The sequence below is a fragment of the Colletotrichum aenigma genome (assembly GCF_013390185.1).
Source record: "Colletotrichum aenigma strain Cg56 chromosome Unknown KSG_Cg56_contig09, whole genome shotgun sequence".
Taxonomy (NCBI): Eukaryota; Fungi; Ascomycota; class Sordariomycetes; order Glomerellales; family Glomerellaceae; genus Colletotrichum; species Colletotrichum aenigma.
The window spans coordinates 757,286-784,833 of NW_023500915.1; the positions used below are offsets into that span (position 1 = coordinate 757,286).

Consider the following 27,548-nt stretch of genomic DNA (forward strand, 5'->3'; position numbering starts at 1 on the left):
CGCAGAATCGGGTCCCGTCTGCAAGATAAGCTCCCGCGCGCAAGGCGCTGTCAGAACCACGCGGGAGCAGACGAAGCTTTTCTGGCCTGCAGTCCCGTTGATTATCAGACCGGATCTCACGGTCTTTTGCGTGGTCTCGAGAAGACGGCGGGATAGGAGGTCATGAAGAACTCCCGAAAACGCCGTTCCATCCATACACGCGCGCCCTATCTGCAGGCAGAGGCAGCAGCATCTAATCCCCGAGCCGATCGTCGGCCGAGGCAGGGCAGATCTGGTTCGTCAATTGGTACCGGGCAAATCAGCTAGTCTGCAGTTTAGATTCGTTCTCTGCGCATCCCGTCCTGCGCTCGGGAAGCGACCACGGCAAAGGTCTGGATTGGTTGTGGGAAGCAGAGGTGAGAAGTTTTGGCGGGGTGATTGCGCAACTGGGAAAGCAGGCGGGGGAGGGGGAGGGGCAATGAGCGGCGTCGCGTGCCAGCCCGCCGAACCGGCACCTCGCGCCGAGCGGGGAGGTGGGCGGGTTGAGGTGAGGGACAATGGATACCCATGTCGACGGCGTTTCTGACGTTGAAGGTGATGTGTGTGGTTTTAGTCAGGTGGTGAGGAATCACATATAAATCAGCATCATCTTGGCTACCGTTGGCATTTCTTCGTCATCTCTCAACTTCGCTAACGTCCATCCATCTGTCCGTCTGTCTGTGGCTGTTGCTTTACTCGGGTAATCACATACCGGGTAATCACATACCCGGCACATCGAGTGAGTTGTCTACGCGCCGGGTCAAGATACTCACTCTCGTTTTGGGATGACCACTCACACTTACGTAGCCTCAATCTCTTTGTCCAAAGAAGAAACGGTATTGTCCGCGAGCACGCATCAAGATGAAGTCCTCCGTCTCGGTCCTGTACCCCAACGAGCAGGTCTCGCGCAACGTGACGGCGTACTCGGAGAGCAGCTCGACGCCGCTACCGGCGCACATTGTTGCGTACCATGACCACATCGACACCACGCAGCCCGAGACGTCGATGCTCATGATCAGCAACTTTCAGGCGCAGAACCACATCTGGCTCGCCAAGTTGATTGGGGCTAAGCGAGGTGAGTTTTGTCAACTTTGCTCGGGACAGGGAAGTGAGAGTAGTGAGATGCTCCTTGTGAACGTGTCTTGTTGGTCTGGTTTGTTGGTTTCCGTCGTTCATGTTGCTTGATTTCGTCACGGGGGAGGTTGCTTGGATGACGAAATCGCTTCGTTTTCTCATTCTCATACAATTCTCGCCAGAGAAGGATGCTCTTCTTAGACTTTAATGAATAAAGAACACCAACTAACAAGTCTCAGTCCTGGAAATCGGCGTGTACGTGGGCTACTCCGGCATGGTCTGGTCCCACGCCGTCGGCCCCAACGGCACAGTAACGGGCCTCGAGTTCGACGCAAACTACGCAAAGAAAGCCCAGGAAGCCTGGGCCGCCAACGGTATCAAGAACGCATCCGTCATCGTCGGCGACGCCCTCCAGACGTACGTCCATCCTTTCCATTTCTTTCCTTTCTCTCCCACTCTTCCCTGTTACTAAACGCAACGTCGACTTTAGCCTGCCGACCCTCCAGCCCGACGAGCCCTACGACCTAATCTTCATCGACGCCCAAAAGTCAGGCTACCCCTCGTACCTCTACACGATCCTCTCCGCCTCGCCCGCCTCCGGGGGCAAGCGCCTGCTGCGCGCGGGCGGCCTGATCGTCGCGGACAACGTGCTGCGCCGCGGCATCGTCGCGGACGACTCGGACGGCAACCCGTGGGTGCAGCGCGAGAAGGGGGAGCGGGCGGCGTACTGGAAGAGCGAGGACGTGGAGAAGCTGCGCGAGTTCAACCGCATGGTGCGAGAGGACGAGAGGCTGGACAGTTGGTTGATGCCGCTTTACGACGGGGTCCACCTTGCGCGGTTGGTGGACTAGATCAAGGGGATAATCATGATAGAAATGAGGCTCGGGTTAGAGTAGAACATGACGTTTCTAGACTTTGGAAACGTGTTGCCCTGGGAGTAGCGACTAATGCAAGATGGTTCGTCGCTTGTGATGGTGACGATTCATGTCAACCTTGAGACTCTCGTGACTTGGATGCTGGATGGAACGAGACGAAGTAAATCAGAGTACCCCCTTGCCAAAGGCATTCAAGAGGCCGTGTTTCTCAGTCATCCGTAACAATGGCTTGTTCAGCCTCGTTGATCCGATTATTGAAGCCCAATACAGTCCTTGTATGTACATGGCCATTGTTCAATTCGTCCTGTTCCTGAACAATGCACAAGTTCATGGCACGGCCCGAGCTGTTACACCCTCGTGGTCTCGATTGAAGTGTCTCGAGATATTCTCGAGGCATTACACTCTCAATCGCATGTTGACTGGATGAAGAGGCACATCACATTTCACAGTGAACATCTCAACCTCCCCCATCATACACAGGACTCATTCATACATCCATCTCTGTCGTTCCCTTTGACGGCAAAACTTCTTCTCAAACAATGACGATGTCACCCACGGTTCAACACAGAGCCATTGTGATCCCACACAAAGCGCCCAACACAATGAAACGCAGTCTTCACCAACAACTCTCCATCTCATCATCCTCTATAGAAGAAGCCCAAAGATGAGACCACAACATCACCGCCCTCTGAGTAGACGCCAACTAACACCCCAGCACCAAGAAACCACCAAGAAACCACCACACAAACCCCTCGGCCGGCCCAGATGCAATGTGCACCGCCGAAAACATCTACTACACAGCCTGCAGCTGCTTCTCCGGCCACCACATCACCTGGCTCTGCCCCCGCTCCACAACCACCCCCGGCGCCGGCACCGTCTGCCCGGCCATCGACGCCCAGGGCGTCCTCCGCCGGCCGGGGAAGTGCCTCCCGTGCCGCCGGCGCGACTGGCAGCAGCAGGTACTCGAGCGTCTCCTCCCCGTCCGTGACGCTCTTCCCCCGAGCGGCGGTGACCTTGTCAGCGATAGGCTTACCCTTCTTAGCGCGATGATTCGACGGGCCGTGGAGAATTCGAATTCGAACGGGAATGGGGTTGGGAAGATGGAGGATGAGACAGGTAAGGAGGGGCAGCAAGGTAAGCGTGAACCCGACGTTGTTGCCGAGGAGTCAACGGGGGATGAGGTCCAGCAGGAGGTCATCGAGACGCATAGCACGGCGTGGCATCAGGAGTGAGGACCGGCTCGGCCGTGACACCGGGGCTCGCATACGGGATGTCGTCCCGGTCAGTGGATCATTGTCGGTGCGGTGCCGGCGATTTACAGGTAAGAATCCCCCGACAGCAAGTCAAGATCTTGGCCAGAACCGCTGGACTTCCCCCCCGCCTCGACCTCCCTCAAACGTTGGACGCGCAGACGAGGGATACTTCCCGCGGAGAGTGAGCTATGACAATGATACCCATAGAAAAAGCACGCAGCCGAAGCGCATGCACAGGAACAAACGCAGAACATCTAGAACAAACATTCGTACCACGCAGAAGGCAGTGATCCTCCTAGGCCTCCCCCTCTAAGTCTAGTAAAAGCTGCAGGAAGCCAGCCCGCAGGCTCGCTCGTTTTCACCGGCGCGGTTCCACCGCCGCCACGTACACACACGACAACGGAACCAAGGATGCTCTCGTTTCAGGGCAGCTGGATGCTGGCGAGCCAAAATCGACGACGTGCCGTGCACCGCGCTCTCGCTGCGGCTGCGAGGTTAGCGTGATGCATACGCTGTGACATGGCGAGTTTGTTTTCTCATGTGTATTGGCTTTTGGTAAATCGTAAAGTTGGTCGTGCATTTCGAATGCAGCCGCTGCTCTTCCAGACGGCAGAGAAACGGATTAGAACAAGGCGGACCGCCGCCCTGCCATTGCATGTCGCGTAAACCTAGCATATGCAAGGTAAATCATCGCCTTCGCTTCGCAAATCTTTGTCACACCGAGTGATGGTGTTTGATGCAAGAATCCAGAAAGGAACGCTTGTTTGCTCGTGGCTGACTTGGCCGCCGCCCACAAAGATCGGGCCAACGACGCAGTCTGCTCTTGGCGCTTGTCGAATGTGTAAATTGGAGGGCCCAACTGTCAGCGGCGCACGCACCAGCCGGAGGTTCGAGACAAGAGACAGATCCGGAGGATAGGGATAGATCGGGCAAAGGGCGAAGACGGGTTGGGAGCCTCAAACAAACTTGCCCGAGGCCTCACCGTTGTCAAGTGAGGAGCGCCAATGCAAAGTGCGGGTTAATCGTGCATGTCTGAGGGCATGGTCGCGCACGGCTGGGGGCCGGAACATAATCGGACACCCATATTCTCTTCAAAAAGGTTACATTAGCCAAGGTAGCGGTTTGTGTCACGATATTTGGGAAGCCGGGCGAGGTACCTGTCCGTTCCAAGAGCAAAAACAGGCAGTGATTTTCGGTCCAAGAGAGCACAGCGTGAAGACGGCTCGACGGAAGAGACTCTGAAGTGTGAGTCCCGACGGCCAATGGTGAGGGATACTGTGGATGTTGATGTTGCTCAAGTGGCCCAGAGCGCTGGAAAAGACGGCACTATTGATTCCTAGTTTGACAGATGAAGCTGAGAAGACGCAAGTGATCTCGCATACTCCACTGCCCCCCGCGTTGGCCTCAGCCTTGACGGTTGTCTGTCAACCCAGTGAGAGCAGTATTTCTCTCTAATGCACCAAGCGATTGGGTGGGGGCACACGAGGGTGGAATATGGCCGAGATGAAGGTCAGAGAAGCCCCGTCTTCGTTGTGAGAACGCGTATGTTTCGACGAGGGGGCAGGCGTAGCTTGGGTTGAACAAAGGACACTTCTGCATCGATACTTCATCAAGCTTATCAGGGGAAAATATCGATTCGCGAAGGCGGGAACAAGCCGGTACCGTTGTCGCGGAACCTCTTTGTCTGTAGTCTGCTTTGTGTGTTCTGGCTCCCAAGGACATCCCTCACTTCGGGCCGGATGGTGACCTCAGGAATGCGGCACAGGTTGCTTCTGGGGACAGTATGATGGTCTTGGACTTCCTGTCCCAAGGAATTCTCTTGCAGATGGGCACGATCGCGGAGAGTCCACGCCGCTCAAGACAAACACTACCAGCGTTTGCAATGGGTCCGGCATTCCGACGTTTGCACCATTTACGGGAAGCAACGCCATTCCGAGGGAACAATCAGGTAGGATGAGCCGCGGTTGTCTGCCTGCCAGACGTTCCTTGACCGAGACGCATGCTTTGGCATGGCTTGACTGTTTGTTTGCTTGAAATGTGCGTCGACGACATGGATTGACCGAATATATGGCCAGGGTGCGTGTTTGCCGACACCCCTATGCCGCAGCAAACATCATTCGGCGTCGTATTTCTGCCACCATACGTCGTCGTCCGAGGGTGCATGGCAGCATGGCTTTGGTGGCTTTCATGCCCTGTTTTCTCGGCGATGCTGCGGCATGTTGCTCTTGCCAATTGCCGATCTACATGAAAAGCCGTCGAAAATATTTCCTTGGACACGGACCAATGGATGCTGATCGCGTTGAGACACTGCTCTCCATCGGGCTGGGATCTGAGTCTGCATCCCGTCGTTTATCACCGCGGCGCATGCTCCGGAGCCGCTAGGAGAGTCTGTCGCAAACAAGCAGCGAGTCTTTGCAATCCAGTTGGCCAGATGAAAGCGCCCAGTTCCAGACTTTGAGGTCCCACAGCCAGCCCTATCACATCCCAATGATTTAACATCCGCGGCGTGCGACGAAGACCTGACGGAAGGACAGGATCTGCTGGAAAAAGCAATGGCGGCGCCAACCTCGTCATCATCAAGCGAGCGCGATATGCCATGAGGACAGGAACGTGGGAAGCCGACTATCTTCAGACCAGAAGACGGAACCAAGTTCTCTTGATCATCAGACGAGGTACACAAAGCCGACGGCGCGGTTCAGGGACTCCAGAGTGTGTCAGCCGGAGCCTTGAACCTGAAGATGAAGCGACTGCTCGGTCTACATGAGGGATTCGTTCTAAATGAGCTGATCAAGCCCCTGTATGAGATCAAGCCTCAATGCCCTCCTCCCGCCGTGTGCCGCCCGGGCGCTCGAATGAGAAAATGCAGAGAGGCGCCTGCTGTCCCACCGGCGGCGGCAGCAGAACGACAGCTCTATGAGTTATCGACTCGCGGAAGCTGGCTGGCACTTGGGCCATGTAGACGTGCGCCCCCGATGTTAAAACACCAGGCACCGTCGTTGGCAGAGGCGCACACATGGGATGGATCGCCGAATAGCAAGACGGCTTGTGCGCCCCCTAGCCGACCCGAAAGAGAGCTGGCGCAACCTAAGTCTTCGGCCCAAGACAGCCCGGTGTTGGCGGGAAAGCCGCAGAGCGAGCACAGCAAGCCATGCCTGAAGGAGACGTGGATTTCGCGTCAGAGCAGCTCCGTGTACTGAGGCGGAGGCAGGAAATCGTCATCTCGCTGACGGGACGTTTGGTGGTGAACGACCCAAAGTTTAATGACAAACGAGGTTCTGGAGAGTCTGGGGGTCCGACCGGTCGCCTCTTTAGCCCCGCCAGATCATTCCATTCGACTGGAGTGGAGATTTCTGGGGCGAGGACACTACGCCAACAGATTGATTGCTGTGGCCCTCGCTGGCGGGGAGTCTAGCGATGGGGAGTCTCAGAACCTCATCGCGCGGCAATGTGACTGGCTGAGCCGTTTGGTTCTCAAGGCTTCAGACATCTGTATGCTGTGTTGTCTGGCAGCTTGCGTCAGCTCGAGCATGGAAGAGTGCAGTGTTGAGTTGTTGCCCAGGGCTTGCCAACGCCTGTTCGCCAACGACGTACGGATACCCGTTGGAGAGCCAGATTGACGAGTGCATCGGCGTTGCTCAGAGCGTTCTCAGTCTGTGCGACAGAACGACGTTGCAGGTTGAGAATCTGACAGCAGACGGAAATCAATATTGGTGCGCAGCCTGGTGATGTTTTGGCGATCCCCGCAAAGCTGGGAACGTGCTCGGACGCGGATACTCTGATGGCACTCTGATGCTTGGTAAGTTCCGTCCCATGAATGCCTGGCATCACCAAAGTCTGGGTGAGCGCGGCGTGTGCACGGCGTGCTATCGGCCGTCGACGGCGGAAAGTGGAGCGACAGCTCTGGGAATTGGGTCACCGTCGCCTCGGATGCGACAATCTCGGAAGATGTCATCCTTGCTTTGGTCTTGGCTTTCAACCGATGTTCAGCGTTGATGAAGAGGTCTGAGGACCGAGTCTCCGTCGGGAATGCGCAGCAAACCGGCTGTGTCCGCTCGTTTCGTTTCGTTGCTCCGGCAAGTCTCTTGGACAGATGCAGGACGGCGGGGCTGTTCCTGACAAGACTGGCATTCGCAGACTTGGAAGTTAGGCTTATTGAGAATTGAGTCCCGAAGTCTGGGATCAGTAGGCTCAGTTTTCCTGATTGAGGCCGCGGAACGGGTAGACGAGGGACAGCGTGCCAACCGAGATGCTTATGCTTCGTCCAAAACTGCAGGAGCATATCTCAGGAGCACGATGGGACGTCGCAGAGTGCAAGACGATGTGACGGTTGCACTGTGTGTGTTGAGATGCTGGGTACTTTGAGCAAGCATGATCGCAATATGCGCGACCCGTTTGCTGGGCTGTCCAACTCTGAATCGCATATGTACGGATATTGCAAAAACTGACCTGACGCAATCTAGGACGTCTGCGGGCGAAAAGAGGCCGTCGGCATTGTGGCATCTGATGGGCTGCGTTGTTTCTTTTTCTCCAGACATGAGAGTAGCGGCGGGTGGAGGCGAGGCGGGCTAGAGAGGAGATGAATCCAAGGCCGTATTGTTCCTTTTGCATTCTTTGGGCACGAAGAAGAAACGAACCAGCTCATGAGGTGGCATGATATCGGAGAGAGGCGGAAGCTGGGCCAGCTGGCACAAGTGATTGTGTCATGCGAGTTGCTTGAGTTTCAATCGAATTGATGTCTCGGGACGTTGAAAGAAAAGCAGCGGGTGCCGTTTCGACGGGCAAACGACGGACTGTGTCTGTGGCATCTGTTGATGATCAGACATGGAAGGGGGCTAACCGTTTCCCTTTGATGTCGACAAGAAGCAACGTCTCATGGTCGACAAATTTAGCTTTCCGTCGAGAGCTGGCGACGATGGCTTCCCGCTCTTTGTTCAAACGATTTGGCGGGGGTGGAAACCGAAAGCGCTTTCGAGGCTTCTTCCATGCTTCAATGACGACGGGAGCTAGGTGAGTACACAGTGTTTCATCTGCGGGGCGTCGCAAAATGTTTGTACTGTGTTCCGCCAAGAGGCGTCGCATGTGGCTGTGGGGACCTCTGCAAGTCAATGGAAGGCAAGTGCAGTGCAGCACCTGCCACCAGCACTTTCCTTCTGGTTGGAGCGTGGAAAGTACCACTATTCGTACCATTTGGCAGTTGCTCTGTTTCTGTAACTGCCTCCGATACCACCTGCCAGCTCAACATCGATGTTATAAGACGGATCATATTGTTTGTGATTGACAATATTAATGAACCAGAAACCGCACCAGACCGGACCAGACTGGGTTTGAACTATTGATTTGCCCCAGATTTTGTTGAACAGTCGGAATCTTCCCCGGCGCAAAATCTCCTGAACATCGCGGTCGATATGGGCAGAGAGCCCTGGGGGTTTGAAGTCTGGGTCTCTCTGGGAGAGTCTTTAGAGGAGTCTGGGCAGCCTCCCGCCGCCCGCGCCTCCCCCAGCGGTCTGGACGGAAGACGTGGGTGGTCGCAGGCAAGGGTCGGTGGAAGCTCTTGACCACTTGCCAGACCAGGCTGGACAGGGGTGTCTTCTGGCAAGGTCGCATGCCCAGGAAGAGCCAGGCATGGGCCGTGGTCCAGGGTCAGGGTCCCTTCACGTCTAATTAACCAGCCTCCACTCTGTTTGCAACCTCGCATCTGGATCCTGGCCCATGATGAACCAGACGATGTGAGGTCACTTTCTGCCGATTCGTCCGGCTTTTCGCAGTCGGAGACTTTTCCCATATTATTCTCTTTCCCCTTTCCGCCACGAGGAGACCAGGAGCAGCATGGCCACGGCACTGATGCGATTCGATTCGATTTACGTACCTGGTCTACCTACAAGTATTGGATGCTGCTCGCTTTCGGCCAGGTAAGGTGAGGTGGGCTGGAAAGTGGCCGTGTCTCCTCCGTACAGGTGAACCCAGCTTCGGAGTAGTCGCGATTTGTGTTCAGTCGACAACCGACCGACGATTGGGCATTGCAACTGGCAGCAACTCGAGACAGGAATTCCGATACCCGTCTGGAAGCCGTTGTTTCGTCGTCAACGGGTCGCTGATCCATCCTTTCATCTACCAGGAACATCAAAAAAGGGGGTCACCACGGGGGGCTTGATCGCTATGACAGGGACCCGGGGTTTGTGAATTTGCTCTTGAGCGAATAGTGTGAATAGTGAAGATTGTCTGTCGCGTTAGGCCCAACGGCAATGAACTGAGAAGCTAACTCTGGATCAACTGTCCAAGGAGTGAACACTGACGTACTGCGAGACGCTGGCGGCAGTGGTTGCATGACGACAAAACTCAATACTGCCAGTTATGAACCTCTCACGACTTTGAGTTTGCGATTTTCTTTCGTCGCGACTTTTTATTTTTCTGCCTGCTGGGAAGCGTTGCTCTTGTCATCCTGTCCGTCCTCCACACTGCCAGGGGGTTGACAGTGGGCAATGGGCAGACAGCCACCGAAACCATCCCACCGTGCTGGAGACGACGGGCGCGGAATTCGCGCTCCCAGGGCCGATGGCCTCCACTGTCCGTTCCTGTCTTGAATCTTGCTCAGTCCCAGTGACGAGGTCACAGTGCACCAGCTGAGCCTGCACCTGTGGCTGTCAGTAGTACTGCGTACCTTCTGCCCGTGGGCAGCTCACACTCTATCCGCAGGTGCGTGTCTGAGGTACCTGGTCCCCAAGCTTCTTCCTTTGCTTCTGCTCCTGCTCCTGCTGCTTCTTCTTCTTCGTCTCCTTCTCGTGCTGCATGGCCCCACCATCCTAAACGTCGGCCGAATGCAAGCAACACACCTCACCTAAGTCGAGGTGGTCCCTGGGTTTTACGGGTTTCCCAAGGCCATGACGGGACCCGACCTGCTGCTCCAACTCTTGCGTGCGTGTGAGAGTGTGTGTGTGTTGTCCCCTGGACCTTTGCATGCCACATTTTGCTCCATCTGCATGCATGTACTACGTACATCCGGGCTGGTACCTGAATGGTGGATATCCTGGCCCATCGCCATCCACCCACCACCCCTTCCACGGACCACACCACGGAGCCACTCACTCACGCCCATCCTCCTCTTCCTCCTCATCCTCCTCCCAGAACCAGAGCCAGAACGCGGGAGAGTTGGTGGGCTAGTGTCTCGTACAGAGCAGGCTTGGGAGGGTCCCTTATGTCACTTTACTAAGTAGATGCACTAATCCCGCACTCTGCGCCATCTCAAAGACGGACGCTGCACAAAAAATACCTTTGACACTAAGCAACTAGGCTTCCCGTTTCGTCCTGGCCGCTGCCGGGCTTCCTCGAGACCACTCGTCGTCCGTTTTCTTTGGCTTTTTTGTCGTCTTTGGTGGCTCCTGCGCCCGTGTGCAAGCGCATCAGCTTCTTTCGAGAGCTCTATTCGTCGTACCTACGCTCTAACTAAGCTGCTTGCTCATTTGCTGCTCATTGCCTTCCTCGACATTATTCTTTCACAACCCTTTACCTGGTCCTTCTTCGCCCTCGCTCGCTCGCTCTCTCATCTTATTCCCCTTCTCTCCGTAAACATCTCACAGCTTCATCGCCATCTCTCTCTCCATACTCGTCGTCCATTACTTCCCTTCCAACCATTTCCCGACCTGTGTCCGCCGCTGGCCGCAACCCAACCATCGTTCGTCTTACCACTTCTGCTCTGTATCACCGCCATCACAACCACTTGATTCACCAACCGAACTTGCACCGGCGCATCTTCTTCCGTCTACTATACCATCACAACCAATACTGCTTTCCCGGTCATCACCGCGCTCATCCAGGTACGTGTGTTTGCTGCTGCCAGGTTGTCCCATCATCCACACCCGGCCCTACCATCGGTCACGACTCGCCGCCATCTCCCGGTCAGCAAGGAGAGAAAAGGAGGATTCGAAAGGGAAAAAAGTTGAATACGACGGATACTGTACTGCGTCCCCGAAGTCAACCTCCCCCCATGTTCGCGTGTCTGCGCTTCGACACGTAGTCACCCGTTCGTTTGGTTCCCGTACTCGCGAAACCAAATCCCACGCCTTTTGTCGTCTCTCGGACCGCAACCAGACTTTCTGCCTGCCGCGCCCGCGCACGCCTCGTCTAACATGTCCACCATCACCTCGGGTTGATCGTCTCTCTTGCGCCTACTTTCAGCCAATTCGCCCGCTCTCCGTTGCCTTCTCCAGCCCAGTGCTCCCCGCAGTGGCACTGGTTCTGCAAGACGTGGTTACCACGCATGAATCTCTGCCTCAACCCCCCCAAGTGGATCACACGCAGGTCCTTCACTGCCATGCGGCCCTGGACCAAGTGTTTCAGCTCTGCAATCGCTGCTGCTTGTTGGATTAATAAAAATTACAAGTCCGCTAACAATTAGCATCACGCAGCCATCCGTCATACTTCCCAGCCGTCCTTCCCACATAAGCAATTCTGTAATATTTGCAAACACCTGCCGTCAACACCGCCTCAGCCGCTACCCCTGATAGGCCCAGGAACACCCGCTTGCGAGACAACGCCCATCGCCAATATTTGTGTCGCCTCAATCTAATCTCCTGTGGTCTCACGGGACCCCGGGAGACCTGCTGTGCTGGTTTTCTCAACTTATAGATCCCACCCACCAGCAAACATGGCTTCCTCAGGCGCTGACTCGACCACCCCGTCGAGGTCACCCTCTGCTTTTCCATCGCCCTCCTTCCAGACGAGGTCGCGCACCCAGAGCATATCGAGCGATCGCCCTTCCACAGTCATGAGCGTTGGACTGATGTCTCCTCCCCTCTCCGTCACACCCGAGCCCGCCTTCATTGCCGCGTCGGCCGCTTCTCAGATTGTCACCAACGATCACGATAGTCATGCCGATACTTGGTACGACCAGCATGGAATCGAGCCCGCCGGAGAGACCGCCCTCGTCTCCACGGCTGCCCTGCAACTCGTCAACAGCTTTCTCGACCAGCTACTCTTCAACTTTCTGTCCGCCTCCCGCGCAACGACTCTCTCCGCCTTGAGGCCAGCAGTCTCCGAAGTTCTCAAGCCGAAACTCGCCAAAGATGCCATCAACCAGGCCGACGAAGAGTTGCGCGAATACCTGGGTGGTGGAGACGAGGATGACTTCGTTCAGCCGCCAGGCGCAAGCTCGTCCCCCAAGGACTGGGATCTCGAGCTCGTCTGGAAGCGCACTCGACTGAGGTGCATGGTTTACTCCTCGCTTGGCGACATGGAAGAGGAGGATGAAGACTACTACATGGAACAGGAGAACCTCAAGCCCGGCGCGGACGAACGTGGCCCGGAGGTCATCTCTCCCGCGGTCGCCATTTTCCTAACTTCCATTCTTGAGTACATGGGCGAGCAAGCACTGGTCATTGCAGGCCAGGCGGCGTATCACCGACTTCGAGCGAAATTCGAGAAGGGTCCCACGGAGGGAGCGAAAATGGCCGACGTCGCTGACAGGATTGTGGTTGAGGAGTTGGACATGGAGCGCGTTGCTCTCGATAGGACTCTGGGTAGGCTTTGGCGCTCTTGGAAGAAGAGAATACGCTCTCCAGCTTTGGATGGGCGTCCGTTTTCGCGCAAGCCTTCCAGCCACTTTAGGCAAACCAGCGCGGCCGAGAACATGCCAGCCAACGGTCTCGGGATCCAAGAAGCGACGAAAGAGGAACCTGAACTCGACCGCGTCGAGGAATTCGTCAAGGCATCGGCCATTCCCCTACCGATTGGTGACCGCGACATCGACGAAATCGAAGTTCCTGGTCTAGCCTCGTACAGCGATGATGAGGCGTCCGACAACGAGGAGGAGGAGCCTTCGGCGCAGCGCCCGAAAAGTCTGATGATCTTTACGTCCCAGCCCAGCAACGACCTGCCCACCCCCACAATGTCTCAACCTCATACCCCAACCGCTCCTTCCGGCCGCAAGCGCTCAAACTCGCTGCCAACCCCTTCGCCCTCGCCTTACACCTCACCTGTTCTCAAACGCGCCAAGGTCGAACGTATTCCAACCAAGTTGGTCGGCGAAGATGAGGATTCTGTCGACTCCGCCACCAAGGAGATCTCTACTGAAGAGATTTCGACGGAAGCCACACCCGTGGACCAGGCGGCGAAAGTCCCCGAGACAAGTGCGGAGAACCAGGAGTCTGAGAGGGCAAAGCCTGAGCCGACGCCAGAGCAGATTCCTGAAGTCAAACCCCGGAACCCTAATCGCAGTTCGCAAAATGTCGCCTCCGTCGCAGCGGCAGCAACAGTAGCGACTGCAGTAGCAGCAGCAGCCATCCCTGCGGTAGATGCCACTCCTGCAGCCACGCAGACGGCGGTGAAGGCAAACCCCGCCCCGGCACAGGATGAGACTGGTGACATTGACGATTTGGAAGAGGAGGCAGAGATCTGCACTTCTAGTAGGGTGTCGGTTGCCGGCCGCAGCTCTCCGAGCGTCTCCGAGTCTGGGAAAGCTGTCGTTGTGGCCCCTATGATGGGGCTCAAGAGAACGCCTTCAGCTCGTGTCATTGACGTTCGTGGTCCCAAGAGTCCCGTAGGAGGGTCGCGCACGCCTTCGGTCGATGCTTCCGATCGCTCTCAAACAGCCAATCTGTCGCGCGCAAGCAGTGTCTCTCGTGTCACGCCACCCATCGTGGAAGAGAAGCGAAAGCCAAAACCGGTAGAGGTTGACACCATTATCCGCTCGTCTGCATCAACCCCGCGCACACGTTCTCCTATTGAGAAATTGTCTCGCAGGCAAAACACGAACGAGTCCATTCTGGAAGCTGAGGAGGACGCCCAAGCCCGTCCTACACGCCAGGATAAGTCCAGGACAGTTGCAACTGCTCCGTCGCCAGCATCAACACCGACGCCTAAGGCTGGCACTCCTGAAATTAGGGCTTCACAGGCAATCTTCAACCCGGCCAAACAGCAGCCGTCTCGTCACCAACACAGCCAATCTGCGACCAAGGTTACCATCATCAGCAACACGAGCACCACTGGCCCATTCGTGGAGGAGCGCGTGCCTTCACCGCGCAATCGATCCCAGGCCACGCCAACTCTTCCCGACCGCGGCACCGGTCGCCAAGGCACACACTCGCCAGCGGCAAGCATTGGTGTTGTCTCGGTGGAGCGAACTGCTGGGCGTGATTCCCCCGAACGCCCTAGACAGCTTCGCACATCTGGTTCATCGGGCTCTTCAAGCACTGGCAAGATTAGAGCGGTTCGAACATCCGAGGACAGCAAGGCCTCGGGTCGTGCCGACAATCTGGCGCGGAATTTCGAGGAACTCATCCAGAGCGATCAAACAATTCAATTCACGCTTACTCCGGAAAGCATGCGTGATATGGACGTGAGTTTAAGCCTCTCCTATATTTCAATCACGTTACTAACAGCCAATCAGAACAATCGGGCGCGCACTGCAAGCCCTGCCGTGGGTGCTAAGTCGAGACGAAGCGAGGATGCTCGGACGGCAATGGGTGGTGAACGGAACAGATCCGTTTCCGGCGCTGACATCAGAAGAACTATGTCCGTCAGTCGTGCAACAGGTTTAAACTCTCATCCTGTCGAGTCCAAACCCAAAGGCTTTGTTCCCAAAGCACCTCCAAGCACCACATTGACCAGATCGAGAACGAACGGCCCAATGGCTAGAGATGCTCGAATCCCTCGCGATACGTCCATGAACGACTTCGCAGACTTCATTCGGTCGACCGGCCCGACTGCTGACAACGGACCTGCACCGCTACGCAACATGAGCGGCCCGCCGCCGCCTGTGAAGCACAGCCTTGACTCGAGACGCATCTCGTCATCGACCAACCGACCCCGCCTTCAGGCACGCGACGCTGCCGTCGACAATCGAGAGGACAATTCCGACCTCATCGATTTCATTCGGCGAGGACCTCCCAGCGCTAACAATCCTCGTATTCCACGCACTGTTGCTCCGTTTCGCACCACTATGGATTCTGACCAGATGTCAGGTGCCGTTGGCGGTAAAGCTGTCGATGCCAGCCTGCCAGACATTCGGTACAGCCGGGCATCGACCAACGTGACGGACATCACGATGCCCTCCGTCCAATCGTCGATCAACTCGCAAAGTGCGCTCCTCAAGAACCGCCCCAGCGCCAACACCTTCGACGAAGACGACATGATGCCGAAGCGCACCAGACGACGCGTGCGTGACCCCTACGCTATTGACTTGAGCGACGAAGACGAGGAAGATTACGCCCAAGCCGTTCGACCTCCTCCCAAGAAGGAGGAAAGCTTGGCGGACTTCCTCAAAAACTATCAGCCACCACCTGAGCCCGCCGCTCCTGTCATGCCACAGAACATCAAGCGAAAGGCCAGCGCTCCCAGCCTTATCGGGCGATTTTCAAGGAAGGACAGCAACGCTGGATCGACTGCGAAGCCACCCAAGATTGACAGCCGTTCGCTGAATAGCCGTGCTGGAGCTGCCGGAAACGGCCATGTTCCGATTCAGGTTAACATGTCTTCCGGCCAAGACAAGTACGGCGCTGGTGACGCCACTGCAAACCGGCCCACCATGCATTCCTCTGCCGGACGCGTGCCAATGAAGAAGTTCGAACCAAGGGAGGCAGTCTCTGCCACGAGCCGCACCAGCGACCTGGCTTCATTCCTCCGCAACGCCGAGCCCCCACCACAGGCGCAGCCAGCCCGCTTCAGCCCTCCCGCTGAGCAGCAAAGCAGCGGCGGTGGCTTCTCCAAGATGTTTGGTCGGCGCAAGAAGTCGAGCTTGGCCTAGTTGCCCAAGCATCGCCCTCGCGGGGCCACGACATGAACGAACCTCATGATCTCTCCGTCGCCTATGAACAAACCATGTACCCCCTGCTCTTTCCTGTTGAACTATCGTTTGAAAACCACCTGTTTCCCCGGTCATGTTTCCTACCAGATGGGATCTGTCGGTACAAACGCCGCAGCCCTCAGCACCATGTCTACTACTCTCTCGCGTTGAATGCCTGATTTTGCATCAATGCTTTGATACCACCTTGCCCGACCAGACGGGCGAGAATCATGTTTCTCTTCTTTTGCGACCTTGACCAAGGATTTGCAGATGGCTATCTGCATCGTTTTCTATTTTTGAATAATGGCATGGGGATGGAAAAATGGCTTTTTACAGATATCGAGATCCGGACAGAGGAATAGCCCTGTTCGGATACATTTTGAGGCGCCACAAAGGCAGGCGAGACAAATAAAACCCATCCCAGTTACTTACGTCGTGCTCCATGGTTCCGTGCACGGTCAAGATTGCAATACGACTCTTGCTTGGTGCTTTAACGCCGTGCATGTTCCCCGCCCAGTGAGAAGCAAGTCAGTGCCAGTAGATGGACGGCGTGACATGATGAGCACGCCGTGATTCCCGCTTGCGAGAGGTAGTTTCGCGAGGTACCCTGAGCATGGTTGGGGTATACCGCGGTTCTAGCTGTACTTATTTATATGATGTTGACGTTGGCGACTTGGATGGCTCGATCAGCGAATGACAAGGTATCCAGGACGACGCTTGAGGGACATGGCAGACATAAGTGGAGGTGATTCTTCTGCGGGGTGTATTGTTGAGAAGTGGTATGTCGAACGTCGAAGGGTAATACTCCAGCGAATGAGAAGGGGATACGGAGGAATTAGAGACGATGGAGAAGGACCATGTGTAGGTGTGAATGTGTGTGTTTAGCATATGGTGCGTATGATCGGTGTCAGCTCTCTGGCCTTGATGGGTAGAGGCCTCCCTGGCATTCATACCATTCTCAGTCTGTGAAAGTCAATTTGTACTCTAACTTGCATTTGAAAGATGGGCGGGGTTATTTTAAAGCAGAAATCCTGGGGGTAGAGTTCTATTCAATGCTTGTTGCGAGGCGATATGAATGGACAAGAGGTTGATATAAAAGAGGCCTTCTCCGGAGTAAGTGTCTCACTCAGGACGCAGAGGATGGTGGGTTTGAAGGCATCTTGGTTTAGGTGATAATGCGGGACACAGCCAGTGCCCGAGCCTCATGTCATCTTCGACATCGAGAAGTGCTAAGCCGCCTTTGTTTTGGTGATTTGCCATCGCTGGTCATCACTGCCCTTGCTCGCATGTTGACTTTGGGTATTCCAAGAGGCAGAAGATCTGGTAGCTATGGTTATTTCCTATTGCCAGGCATGTAACGTGATTTTCTCGGAGGTGGGCATGCTCGCGTTGAACAGGACGATAGCGACGTTCCGGCACGTGCTTTGAATATCATGACAACCGAGCGACTAATCGTTAAATACGAAAACGAGATCTCCGGGAAAGTTCTCGGGGCGGTAGGGATGTCAGTATCGTACCAGACGGATATGATAGAGCCATGACTTGGGGGCGCTTTCCATGATATAAATGGGGTCGAAGTGATGTGCCTTTGAAGGAACCAATCGGATTCGTTTCAGAATTGATGAGCGTCAGTTCTAGTGAACTCTTGGCCAATGTCGCGATGTACACGACACGACGTAACTTCAAAGATGACAATTGACTGTATGACTATTCGTCTAATACCTGGGCAGGGATGGGAAGAGCAGAGGCTGGAGGATGAGAGAGTTTTGGCGCTCCGACATCTACGTTGCGGTCGTTGCTATTAAGGACGAAACGGTGAATTTCGTGAGTAGGTTATGCGCACAGAAGGAAAAATCGACAGCCGTGGGCGTTCGCATTGTGTGCCGAGTACTTGGTTATGATCTTCACGATATCTTTATACAGCTATCGTCAGAGCTGTTTTCACGGCTGCAAGATGATGACATTAGAAATCTCAAGATGGCTGATATAAATTAAGTAGGCTTATACGAGCTCATGGGCCTTGGCCAAGGCAATATAACCAAAGAGTAACGATTGTGACTCGTCTTCTCCATTGCTCTAACAAGCTGTTGTCATCTGGACAAGAATTTTTGGACCATCTGCTTGACTTAACGTTTTGGCCAGAAACACATCCTATTTTCCTGCCGTCTTCCCTGCCTTTTGAGTATTGGAGAGGTATTGTGTCTCCAATCGAGAACCGGGCTGCGGGATTCTCGCGAACTCTCATCAGTCCCGTGCGGAAACGGCCAAGATGACTTCTGATACTGATTTGTAATGACACAGAACTTGCCGGCAGGTAATTTGCTATGACAAGATCTCTGGTCCGTGTAGTGCTGCTTTTATGCTGACGAGGAGGTCATGTCCAAATACTATTACACAGTTGACGAAAACCGACTCCGTATCACTTTGGTATGCCAGAGATAGTCATGAGAGGAGGCTGGGGGGCTGACATCAACGGGATTGTGAAGTCACTGTTGGGTCAACGTTCCGCATTCAAAACTAATGACATCGGGGGTGACGGCTGTTTGATGAACGTGCTGTTCACTCGTGAATTGTATTGCACACCTAATGAAAATCTCCGAAACTCAAAATTACAACGAAATCAGTCCATCTGCGTCCTCTCCTTCTCCTGAAAAGATCGTCATGTATCCTCTGATATACGAGAAGCATGCATTAAATCATTGTCTTCCGGTCCCAATGACAAGCAAGACATCCGAGTATGTTCCTTTTGCCTTGAACGAACCACCAGAGTGTCCACGTATAAGATCTCGACCCCTTAGGGAGACTCCACGTTTGCGGAATTCGGAACTACGGCGCAAAAGGCAGTCTCTGGCGCAATCTCTGGCGCTCAATATTACATATCCTCAAGTGGCCCGGGCTGGGGAATGTTCCATCAATAACACATTGCATTGAACTTTCATGGGTAAGGGAAGACTGGAATCTTGCAATAAGGCTCCTCCAGGTGCTGAGATGGTTCGCGCGAGGCGTGGTATCATCAACGATCAAGAACAGCGTAGAAAAGGTCCAAGCCCATGGTGAACCACAGTCAAGTCATAGTCACAGCCAAATCAATCAAAACCCAGAATTGTTTCATGACTTTGCATTCTATCAGTGTCGATCTATCTATTAAGAGACCCCACCAGCCATGTGTCATGATTCTGACGAACTATCAACCGTTTTCTCGAAAGCCTTGTCGTCTGCCGAGGCAGCGACGGAGAACGTGACCTCAAAGTCAATCAGAGGGTCACCAAGCGTGCCATATCAGGATGCGTGTACCGAAAGGGAAGCATCTACCAGCCGCCAGTGTCCTGGGGGGCGGTGTTGTCACCACTGCCCCAGGCATCAGCGCCAGTGTCGTTGGAGGCGCCGAAGTCACCACCTCCACCACCGCCATCGCCGAAGCCGTCAACGTCCTCGGCAGGGGGGGTAGGGCACTTGAACTTCTTGTGACCCATCTCGCCGCAGTTCATGCACTTGATGCGGGTGACTGTTGGAGACGAAATCAGTCAATGTAACGAAAACACGAGAGGAGATTTACATACCATCCTGAGGCTTGTCGCAGTCACGGGAGTGGTGGCCCTCCTCATCGCAGTTGCGGCACTTAAGCTTGCGAGGCTCGGTGCACTCCTTGGAGATGTGGCCTTCCTGGCCGCAGTTGTGGCAAGAGCGACCACCACCACCGGCGGTGGGACAGTCACGGCCGAAGTGGCCCACTATAGAAGATTAGCTGTTGAAGTTGGCTCGTGATAAGGGTAAACAACATACTCTCATTGCACTTGTTGCACTCGACGCCCTCGGCACTGCGAGGCTCAGTGCACTCGGAGACCTTGTGGCCAGATTGACCGCAGTTCTTGCAAGCGAACTTGTCGACACGAGGGGTAGGGCCTAAGAATTTGGTCAGTCAGGGATGGTTGATGAAGACATCGAATGAACTTACAGTCGCGGACGCGGTGACCCTCGTCGCCACAGTTGTAGCAAGTGATAGTGACGCGGACCTTCTCGTTGGGATCCTGGGGACAAGCCTTGGCGGTGTGGCCGAGCTCATCGCAGTTGTTGCACTTCTGCATGAGGCGAGAGACGGGCTCACCAGCATCGGCAAGACGCGCCATGTTCTCCTCGGCAGAAGCAGGCCATCCGGCCTTCTCACGGGCACGGTCAGGCTGGGAAGAAAAGCGGTACTGGACAGTGAACTTCTTGCCCAGGTTGCCCTGAAGGTCCATGTTAGTGTGAGTAGGAGCAAGAGCACGCTCGGTAGCGATGAGGTAGATGCCCATCTCCTGGCCACGGAAAGCCTCCTCAAGGATGACATAAGTCATCTCAGGGAAATGCTTGAGGTACTTCTGAATGGCCTCCTTGGCCTCAACACCATCGCGCTCGTCAGCTGCTTCGATGATCTGGTTCCAGGCCACATCAGCGTCGACATCCTCGATCTTACTGAGGTCAATCTTGCGAGGGTTCTCGCAGTTGACGACGAGGTGACCTGCAGGAATTAGTAAATAGATCGTATTTTGCAATTGGGGAACGAAAGGCACTTACCCTCCTCGTGGCAGTTGCGGCAAACTTCGGGAGGCTTGTTGGGGCAGTCCTTGCGAATGTGGCTCTCCTCGCCGCAGCTTCTGCAAGCCATGGGGGGAGCGTCAGGGCAGTCACGACGCATGTGGCCCTGCTGACCGCAGCCCTTGCACTCGCCATCGAAAGGCTTGGCAGGCTCGGGGCAATCGGCCTTGTTGTGGCTGTGGATAATGTCAGTAGACCGTGATGTTGTGAAGAAGACGTGACTTACCCATCCTGACCGCAGTTGAAGCAGGCGCCGCGCTGGCCGCCGCCACCCTCATCGCCATCGCCTCCAGAGGGGTTGTTCCAGGGGTCGCCACCACCTCCAGCACCTCCAGAGGTGTCGTTGGTGCCCCAGGCGTCGTCGGTACCCCAGCCAGACATACTGTCGTCGATGAAGGAGTAGTCGGAGAATTGATCGGGTGAGTGATTGTCAACTTGGTTGACAGAAGTGGCCGAGACTGGTTTCGACAAGTCAGTGAGGCTGGCCGGCAGACGGAGATGCGAGGGAAGAGAGTGAGAAAATCAAAGGTGGTGAGGAGGAAAGATTTTTTTCTGAGGAAAGAAGCGGAGGTGAGTGTAAAATGCAGAAGGAAGTAGACAAAATTTTGTGAAGGCAGGAGGGTATGTGAGGGAAGGAGCAACTGCACTGGCAGTCTTGCGCGGGAAGGAATGAAGGTGGGAAGGAGAGAAAAACAGTGTAAATTTGGAACCTTCGTCTGGCTGATCTTGACTTTGAGGCTCTTGACGCGGTTGTCTCAGATATCCCAAGGCCAAAGAAGATCGAAAATTCTCTTCAACCTCGACATAGGCGGCTCTCAGCTCAGGATGATCACAGTCCGAACCGAGATAAGTCGAGACGGACGTGTGATCATCGTCTGAGGCAATCGCCGCAGCCGACCCCGCCGTCATGAACACCGCCAAAGCGGACATTTCTCTTCAAACGCACAAAAATGGCTGATAGAAAAACGAGAAGAAAAATCCGCAAACAACAGCTTCGGGCTGCTGAAATTGGAGGGAATTCCGTAAGGATCGCGAAGCTTGTTTTCGACGATGAGGGTGCGTGGTGATTGAAATTTGTGAAGTTCGATGGGAAAGATGCCGCATGGTAGAGAGGAGAGGAAGAAATGACTTACTGGATTGCTTGTTCGTACTGGCCTCTGCTGATTGTCTCGTTGCGCGTTGGTATCTCACGGATCCCAAATGGTGGTATCGAAGGTCGTGTTATGGTAAGGTTGACCTGCGATGGTGTTGCAAGAGTTTTATGTCAGGCTGAGGAGATCCAGTGCCTGCTTAGTCGTCGAGGGAGTTGGCCTCGCTGCCTCGTTGGCGCTCCTGTTTGAAGCTGTCGATGTCTTGAGACCCGCGAGATCAAGACAAGGCCATTAGAGACCCATGCGGGGCACGACACTGACTGGAGGGCCACACCGACTTTGGCTTTTGAAGAGTTCCAGAGCGTGAATGCAGCTGCAAACGAGATAAATATGAAATGAGCTCCCTGCCTTCATTTTGATAATAAACTGCACTCTTTGTGGTGTGGTCTGAGACGTTTCTTTGTTGTGATGCTGAAGATGCATGTCCTAGATGTGGTCAGCCAAATCCTGACTTACATCTCTCGAAGCTCTAATCAGAATTCCCGGTTCTCTACTTGAGTATTCAAGTATGTATGAATTTGAGCAAACCCTTTACTTCAGCATATACAGCCCAACCCGTTCCTAGGGGATGCGAAGGACATGCTTACCAAACTTCGGATTGACGCAACAAAATAATCAAATCAGAAGCATGCATCAATAGTTCACACGAAGCTCTCATAGTCTAGAATTGCGTTTGTTTTTCAGGCATCTTGCAAACAGACGGCTCGTAGCGAGTACCCGCTGTGCATATGTTCTTCCATAGGCCGTACTACGACAGTTTCATCAGGGGCTAGAAGGGGATATTTCAACCGTCCGGGAGTGAAGACCGGTTCATGGCATATGCCGACCTTACTACTGTAAGGCAGATGCGGGTTTCCTTCCTTCCACCCATTTCACAGAAGAGCTGCCATGAGCATGCGGAAAGTTCACGAGGATCGCGGATAGGGTTCATTGAAAACTGTGAGTCTGTTATCTCTTAGTCTCCACGCCTCGAGTTTGTAGGACGAAAATTGATGGGACGGACTTGGGGAAGCTATCTGCGTAGCAGCGTCGTCTATCTCAATAGGGAGGCCAGCGGAGACCTCCCACCGTATGACTCCCTGCCGACTTGTTTAATTTGAGACCTGCATGTAGAGGCATCAAAGCCGCGTGTGCTAGCAGAACCCGACAGGCCGGCTCGGGAAAAAGGCTCGCTTGTGTCTTGCATGTTCGGGTCGGACTAGCTTCTCAGGCATGGAAGCCGACCAGCAAGCCGATCCAATAGATACCAGCACCTCGTTCATGCCGATGGTCGGTTCGAATCGAACCAACAGGGACACGGCGATAGTTCGATTCCTCCCCACGCCGTCTCGTCACCTTGATGGAAGATGTGTCGTTGGTGAATTAGTAAGCCGCACCATTCGCCAACTCGGGGGAATCGGAGCAGCGAGATGGTAGCACACCCCTGGCCGAAGACCCGCATGATGGCAGGGATGTTAGTGGTGCGAGCGTGGTTGCGGGTCGCAGTTCGACACAAACGGTCGCGCTTGGAGGGGCAGATGGAGGGGTAATTTAGCGTGGCTCTCGCTAAAGTCCCTTGGAGATGGTGACATCAACAGTTTTTTTCTCTCTCCTGGGGCTGTCTCTGTGATAGATTTCTATTGCGAGCTGAAATCTTCAGTCTACGAGTGAAGCGGTCTTCTTCCCGATGAGAGGAAGTTGGAATTGTCTCGGAAACTTCTGAAGCCAACCAAAGGTTGTATGCGCTCGTCCCGTCGCAAATTCTAGAGCTCGGGATTAAGCTTCCCGCCGGTCACAGCTCTCACCCCAGGCACACAGGGACGAGCAAGGAAGGCAGCATGAAACTGGCGTAAGTCTGCTGTATTCATCCCTACTTTTGTAGACTAAGCCTCCGTACCTCATGGTACCCGGCCAACCACCCACCACCGAGCCTGAACAAATCAGTGACACGAGTTGCCGCTTTCCCATGGCGGGGTTGATACCGGCTGCCCCGCATCCTGGGAGCTTGACCGCATCGATACGGCTCCTACACCACCCGGCACAGGACCGGGACTGGACATGGGATGGAGCTCTTCTGGTTGGAGCTTCCTTCTTTGAACACGAGCCGGTCCTCTTTTAATCTGGGGTAGACTATAAGTAAGGTCTCTCGGCCCATTGCGTGACACCTGCTGCTGTCCTCTCCCCCTCCAAGTCTGCATCTTCCCTCCGACCTCGCTCCACCTCATAATATCCCAAGAAAACATCCAGAACCGCAACCATGTCCAAGCCCGAGGATCTTCCCCCTATGGAGTACCGCTTCCTGGGCCGTTCCGGTCTCCAGGTCAGCGCCATCAGCTTGGGAGGCTGTGAGTTTTAACGTAACACTGTACACTTGCGGCGCAAACTGACTTCTTGCGAGGGTTGACCTACGGTGGCCATGTCGACGCTGGTATGACCGCACTCCCAACCTCCTCCTTGCAATGGAATGCTCATAGCAAATAGAGGGCACATTCGCCTGCATGAAGGCCGCCTACGACTCCGGCGTGAACTTCTTCGACAGCGCAGAGGGCTACGCCAACGGCGAGAGCGAGATTGGTACGGATACTCTCTCATACATACGGACGACGCGATATGGGACTGACTCCAGTCATAGTCATGGGCCAGGCCATCAAGAAGTACGGCTGGAAGCGCAACGACCTCGTCATCTCCACCAAGGTGCGCAATCTTCCTAGAGTGAATCGACCATGTTGAGAAACACAAAAAGCTGACAAGCGCTTGTCGGGCAGATCTACTGGGGCGGAGCTTTCGGCGACAACATCGTGAACAACAAGGGACTGTCCCGCAAGCACGTCATCGAGGCTATGGACGCCTGCCTTGAGCGTCTCGACCTCAAGTACGTCGACCTCGTCTACGCTCACCGGTAAGCATCCTTCCGCAGCTCTCCACTTCCACCTCGGTTCTTCTGACGCCCTCGCACAGCCCTGATCGTCAGACCCCCATGGAGGAGACCGTCCGTGCCTTCAACCACCTCATCAACACCGGCAAGGCCCTGTACTGGGGAACCTCAGAATGGAGCGCCGACGAGATCGCCCAGGCCTGGCGCTACGCCGACAAGCTGAACCTCGTCGGCCCCGTCATGGAGCAGCCCTCGTACAGCATGCTCGACCGCAAGAAGGTTGAGCACGAGTTCGCCCACCTCTACCGCGAGGTCGGCACCGGTCTGACCGTCTTCTCCCCGCTGCGCCAGGGCATCCTCTCGGGCAAGTACAAGAACGGCATCCCCGAGAACTCCCGCTTCGGCTCCGAGAACATTGGCTTCATCAAGGACTTCTGGAAGCGCGAGAACGCAAAGAAGCAGTTCCAGGACCTCGTCGACAAGGCCAACAAGATCGAGCCCATCGCCGAGAAGCTCGGCATCAAGATGAGCACCCTCGCCCTCGCCTGGGTCCTCAAGAATAAGAACGTCAGCTCCGCCATCATTGGCGCCAGCAGCCCCGAGCAGGTCTTCGAGAACATGTACGCCATTGGCGCCCAGGAGAAGCTTACGCCCGAGATCATGAAGGAGATTGACGAGGCGCTCGACAACAAGCCAGACGCCATTATCCCCAGATTCTAAGATTGTAGACGATAAATGAGAAAAGAGAATATGAATTGGAAAAGTGCCAGAGATATATATTGACCAGGAAGGCATGTCTCCGAAGCAGCTTCGTGGCCACGCGCTGTTGAACTATTATTTGATACTAATCCTGAGGAATAGCGCTTCCATGGCAATCATAGACGGTTGCAAGTAAGCTACAGTTTGACGGACGTCTATGCGTCCCTTTGCGCCCGAGACAATGTGATGACCGATCCTTATGCAAAACTCCGTTCTCCAACACTGTCCAATGACTTGATCAAAGCGCCCAGAATAAACCACAACACAGAATGCTAAATCTCGCCCTCAACTTCAAATTCGACCGTTCTCCCGCGCCAGTGGGGAATATGCAGGAGGCGGTGCACTCGGCGCAACAGGTGGAGTCGCGTCTCGACGCATCTCCTCTAGCTGGATATCCCGCTCGCTGCTCTGTGCAGTGGATGCCGAATTCTTGAGCCACCACCTAATCGCTGAGTAGAACGCAGCATAGACCGCAAGTAGAATAATGAACTGAGGGAACAACTGAGCCATCGCTGGGCGACCCGGCTTCCCCAGCGCATAAAGTATAGGCCCCAGCACCAACCTCACGACGCACTGCAGCGTATACACCACACCAAGGGCTCTTCCTAACGAGCGGCATCGGAGTCGCCGGCCGAGAAGAGACACGAGCATAGCAAGGGTCAGAGGTACCGCACCTCCGCCGAGGCCCATGAAGACGAGCCCCCCGATGAGGAGCTTGTAGTTGCCGTCTGTGCTCGATACTAAGAGCAGAGTGCCTATCGAGATGGACACAAACGAGGGCGCGAAGAGTAAAAAGGCTCGACGCTGGGGATTTGCGCTGTGCCGGTGGGCGCGGTTGCTCTCCAGCATTGGGATCATGGTGCTGGTCACCACGAGGGCGGTGGTGGGAAATGCGTATAGTGGGATGGGAAGTTCGAGAAAGGTTTCGTAGACAGGGAACACTCTGGACATCCAGGATGCGAGTGATGGCATCGACAATGATGCCATGGGCGGTAAAATGGCAACGATGAGGAGCAGACAGCAGCTTGGGAAACGAGCTAAGCTGGAAAAGACTTGCACCCGCGGCGGGCGGCGGTCCGGGTTGACCTCTTCCTCCGAGCGGTAGTCTTCGGCCTGTTTGCAGTATGTCTTGAAAAAACGGAACCTGCAGAGAGCGATCATCGTGACGCCGAGGGCAATGCCGGTCATGGCTGCAATGTAAGACGCATCGACGCTGTACCCAACGAGGAGTTTGAAGGCGAGGTTTGCTGTGACGTACGAGAGCAAAGCCACGCTGGACGTGTAGGGAAAGTTCCTAGCTCTGTAGAGGGAGATGATTAGCAACTCGTCAGATCTGAAGGTTGAAATATCGTCTTCGAGGACGACAAGGAGCCGGCAAGCCTCGCACTTACCGATTTTGGTCGTCCGATAGATCAGTCAACATGCCCAATATGGCTCCCTCAACAACGACTTGCCCTCCGCCGACCAAGCTAGACATAACCCAGTAGAGCAACATATGCCACCTATCATGCGTTGTGTGGTAAATCAAAAGCTTGCCGACGATCCATGTGATCGAGCCGAAAATAACGAGTCTTTCGCGGAAGTTGGCTCGTAAAACGACGTACGCGGCGAGAAGGCCTGTCCTCTTGCGTTAGGAATAAATTTTGGCAAATGACACCGCAGACCTTGGACAAACGGAAATCACATACCACCAATAGCCTCAAAGACCGAACTAATCGCGTTGCCTCTTTCGATGATGTTTTCAATCTCTTCGATCCGGCACAAGGGGTCGTCGTAAGGGAAGGCGCGGATCAGGTTCGTGGATGGATTGTTGTAGTGGCTATTGCATGTGATCTCCCGAAAGAGAATTTCAATTGGTTTGTCGATGAGCGTCTGGCCAAATTTGAAGTAGAAGACCGCGATTATTATTGCGACAAGATGCGCGCCGTACCCTTGGGTTCTGTCGTCAGGCATCTTAGCGACTGACTTGCGCGAAACTATAGTCGGTGATGCTATCTCAGGCGGGCTTAGCATGCTATAGTATCAGTGACGATTTCGAAAGAAAACAGAGCGAGATGGACGTCGTGGCCGTAAACTGGGAAAGAGACATGTCTGGTCCGTTTCTCAATGTGTTTTGGGGACACAAAACGTAGTTGATATAGTTCTGGCAGGAGGAGGGACATACACCTTCTCTACGCGAGAAGGTGGGATGAAGTCGCTTGAGTTCATTTAGGT

The 27,548-nt window shown here is 54.7% G+C and overlaps 6 protein-coding genes across 6 annotated transcripts; 4 read left to right on the forward strand and 2 right to left on the reverse strand.

Moving 5' to 3' along the window:
* Positions 1-879: 879 nt before the first annotated feature.
* Positions 880-1,943, forward strand: mdmC (O-methyltransferase MdmC; the record flags this gene model as incomplete). Its single annotated transcript, XM_037328184.1, has 3 exons — positions 880-1,093; positions 1,332-1,509; positions 1,583-1,943. 3 exons carry the CDS (start codon positions 880-882, stop codon positions 1,941-1,943), a joined length of 753 nt encoding a protein of 250 aa, XP_037173061.1.
* A 794-nt stretch (positions 1,944-2,737) lies between these two features.
* On the forward strand, positions 2,738-3,199 carry CGCA056_v012941 (uncharacterized protein; the record flags this gene model as incomplete). Its single annotated transcript, XM_037328185.1, has 1 exon — positions 2,738-3,199. The coding sequence occupies one exon, from the start codon at positions 2,738-2,740 to the stop codon at positions 3,197-3,199; it is 462 nt and encodes a 153-aa protein (XP_037173060.1).
* An 8,662-nt stretch (positions 3,200-11,861) lies between these two features.
* CGCA056_v012942 (uncharacterized protein) lies at positions 11,862-15,956 on the forward strand (the record flags this gene model as incomplete). Its single annotated transcript, XM_037328186.1, has 2 exons — positions 11,862-14,549; positions 14,601-15,956. The coding sequence occupies 2 exons, from the start codon at positions 11,862-11,864 to the stop codon at positions 15,954-15,956; spliced, it is 4,044 nt and encodes a 1,347-aa protein (XP_037173394.1).
* A 3,347-nt stretch (positions 15,957-19,303) lies between these two features.
* HEXBP-1 (DNA-binding protein HEXBP) lies at positions 19,304-20,951 on the reverse strand (the record flags this gene model as incomplete). Its single annotated transcript, XM_037328187.1, has 6 exons — positions 19,304-19,500; positions 19,556-19,726; positions 19,779-19,898; positions 19,951-20,493; positions 20,550-20,746; positions 20,797-20,951. 6 exons carry the CDS (start codon positions 20,949-20,951, stop codon positions 19,304-19,306), a joined length of 1,383 nt encoding a protein of 460 aa, XP_037173382.1.
* A 3,006-nt stretch (positions 20,952-23,957) lies between these two features.
* Positions 23,958-25,295, forward strand: KOB1 (putative voltage-gated potassium channel subunit beta; the record flags this gene model as incomplete). The annotated part of the gene is made up of 6 exons (XM_037328188.1): positions 23,958-24,045; positions 24,099-24,128; positions 24,182-24,274; positions 24,333-24,394; positions 24,466-24,599; positions 24,659-25,295. The coding sequence occupies 6 exons, from the start codon at positions 23,958-23,960 to the stop codon at positions 25,293-25,295; spliced, it is 1,044 nt and encodes a 347-aa protein (XP_037173171.1).
* A 330-nt stretch (positions 25,296-25,625) lies between these two features.
* Positions 25,626-27,287, reverse strand: CGCA056_v012945 (uncharacterized protein; the record flags this gene model as incomplete). The annotated part of the gene is made up of 3 exons (XM_037328189.1): positions 25,626-26,634; positions 26,726-26,951; positions 27,023-27,287. 3 exons carry the CDS (start codon positions 27,285-27,287, stop codon positions 25,626-25,628), a joined length of 1,500 nt encoding a protein of 499 aa, XP_037173170.1.
* Between the last annotated feature and the right edge of the window lie 261 nt (positions 27,288-27,548).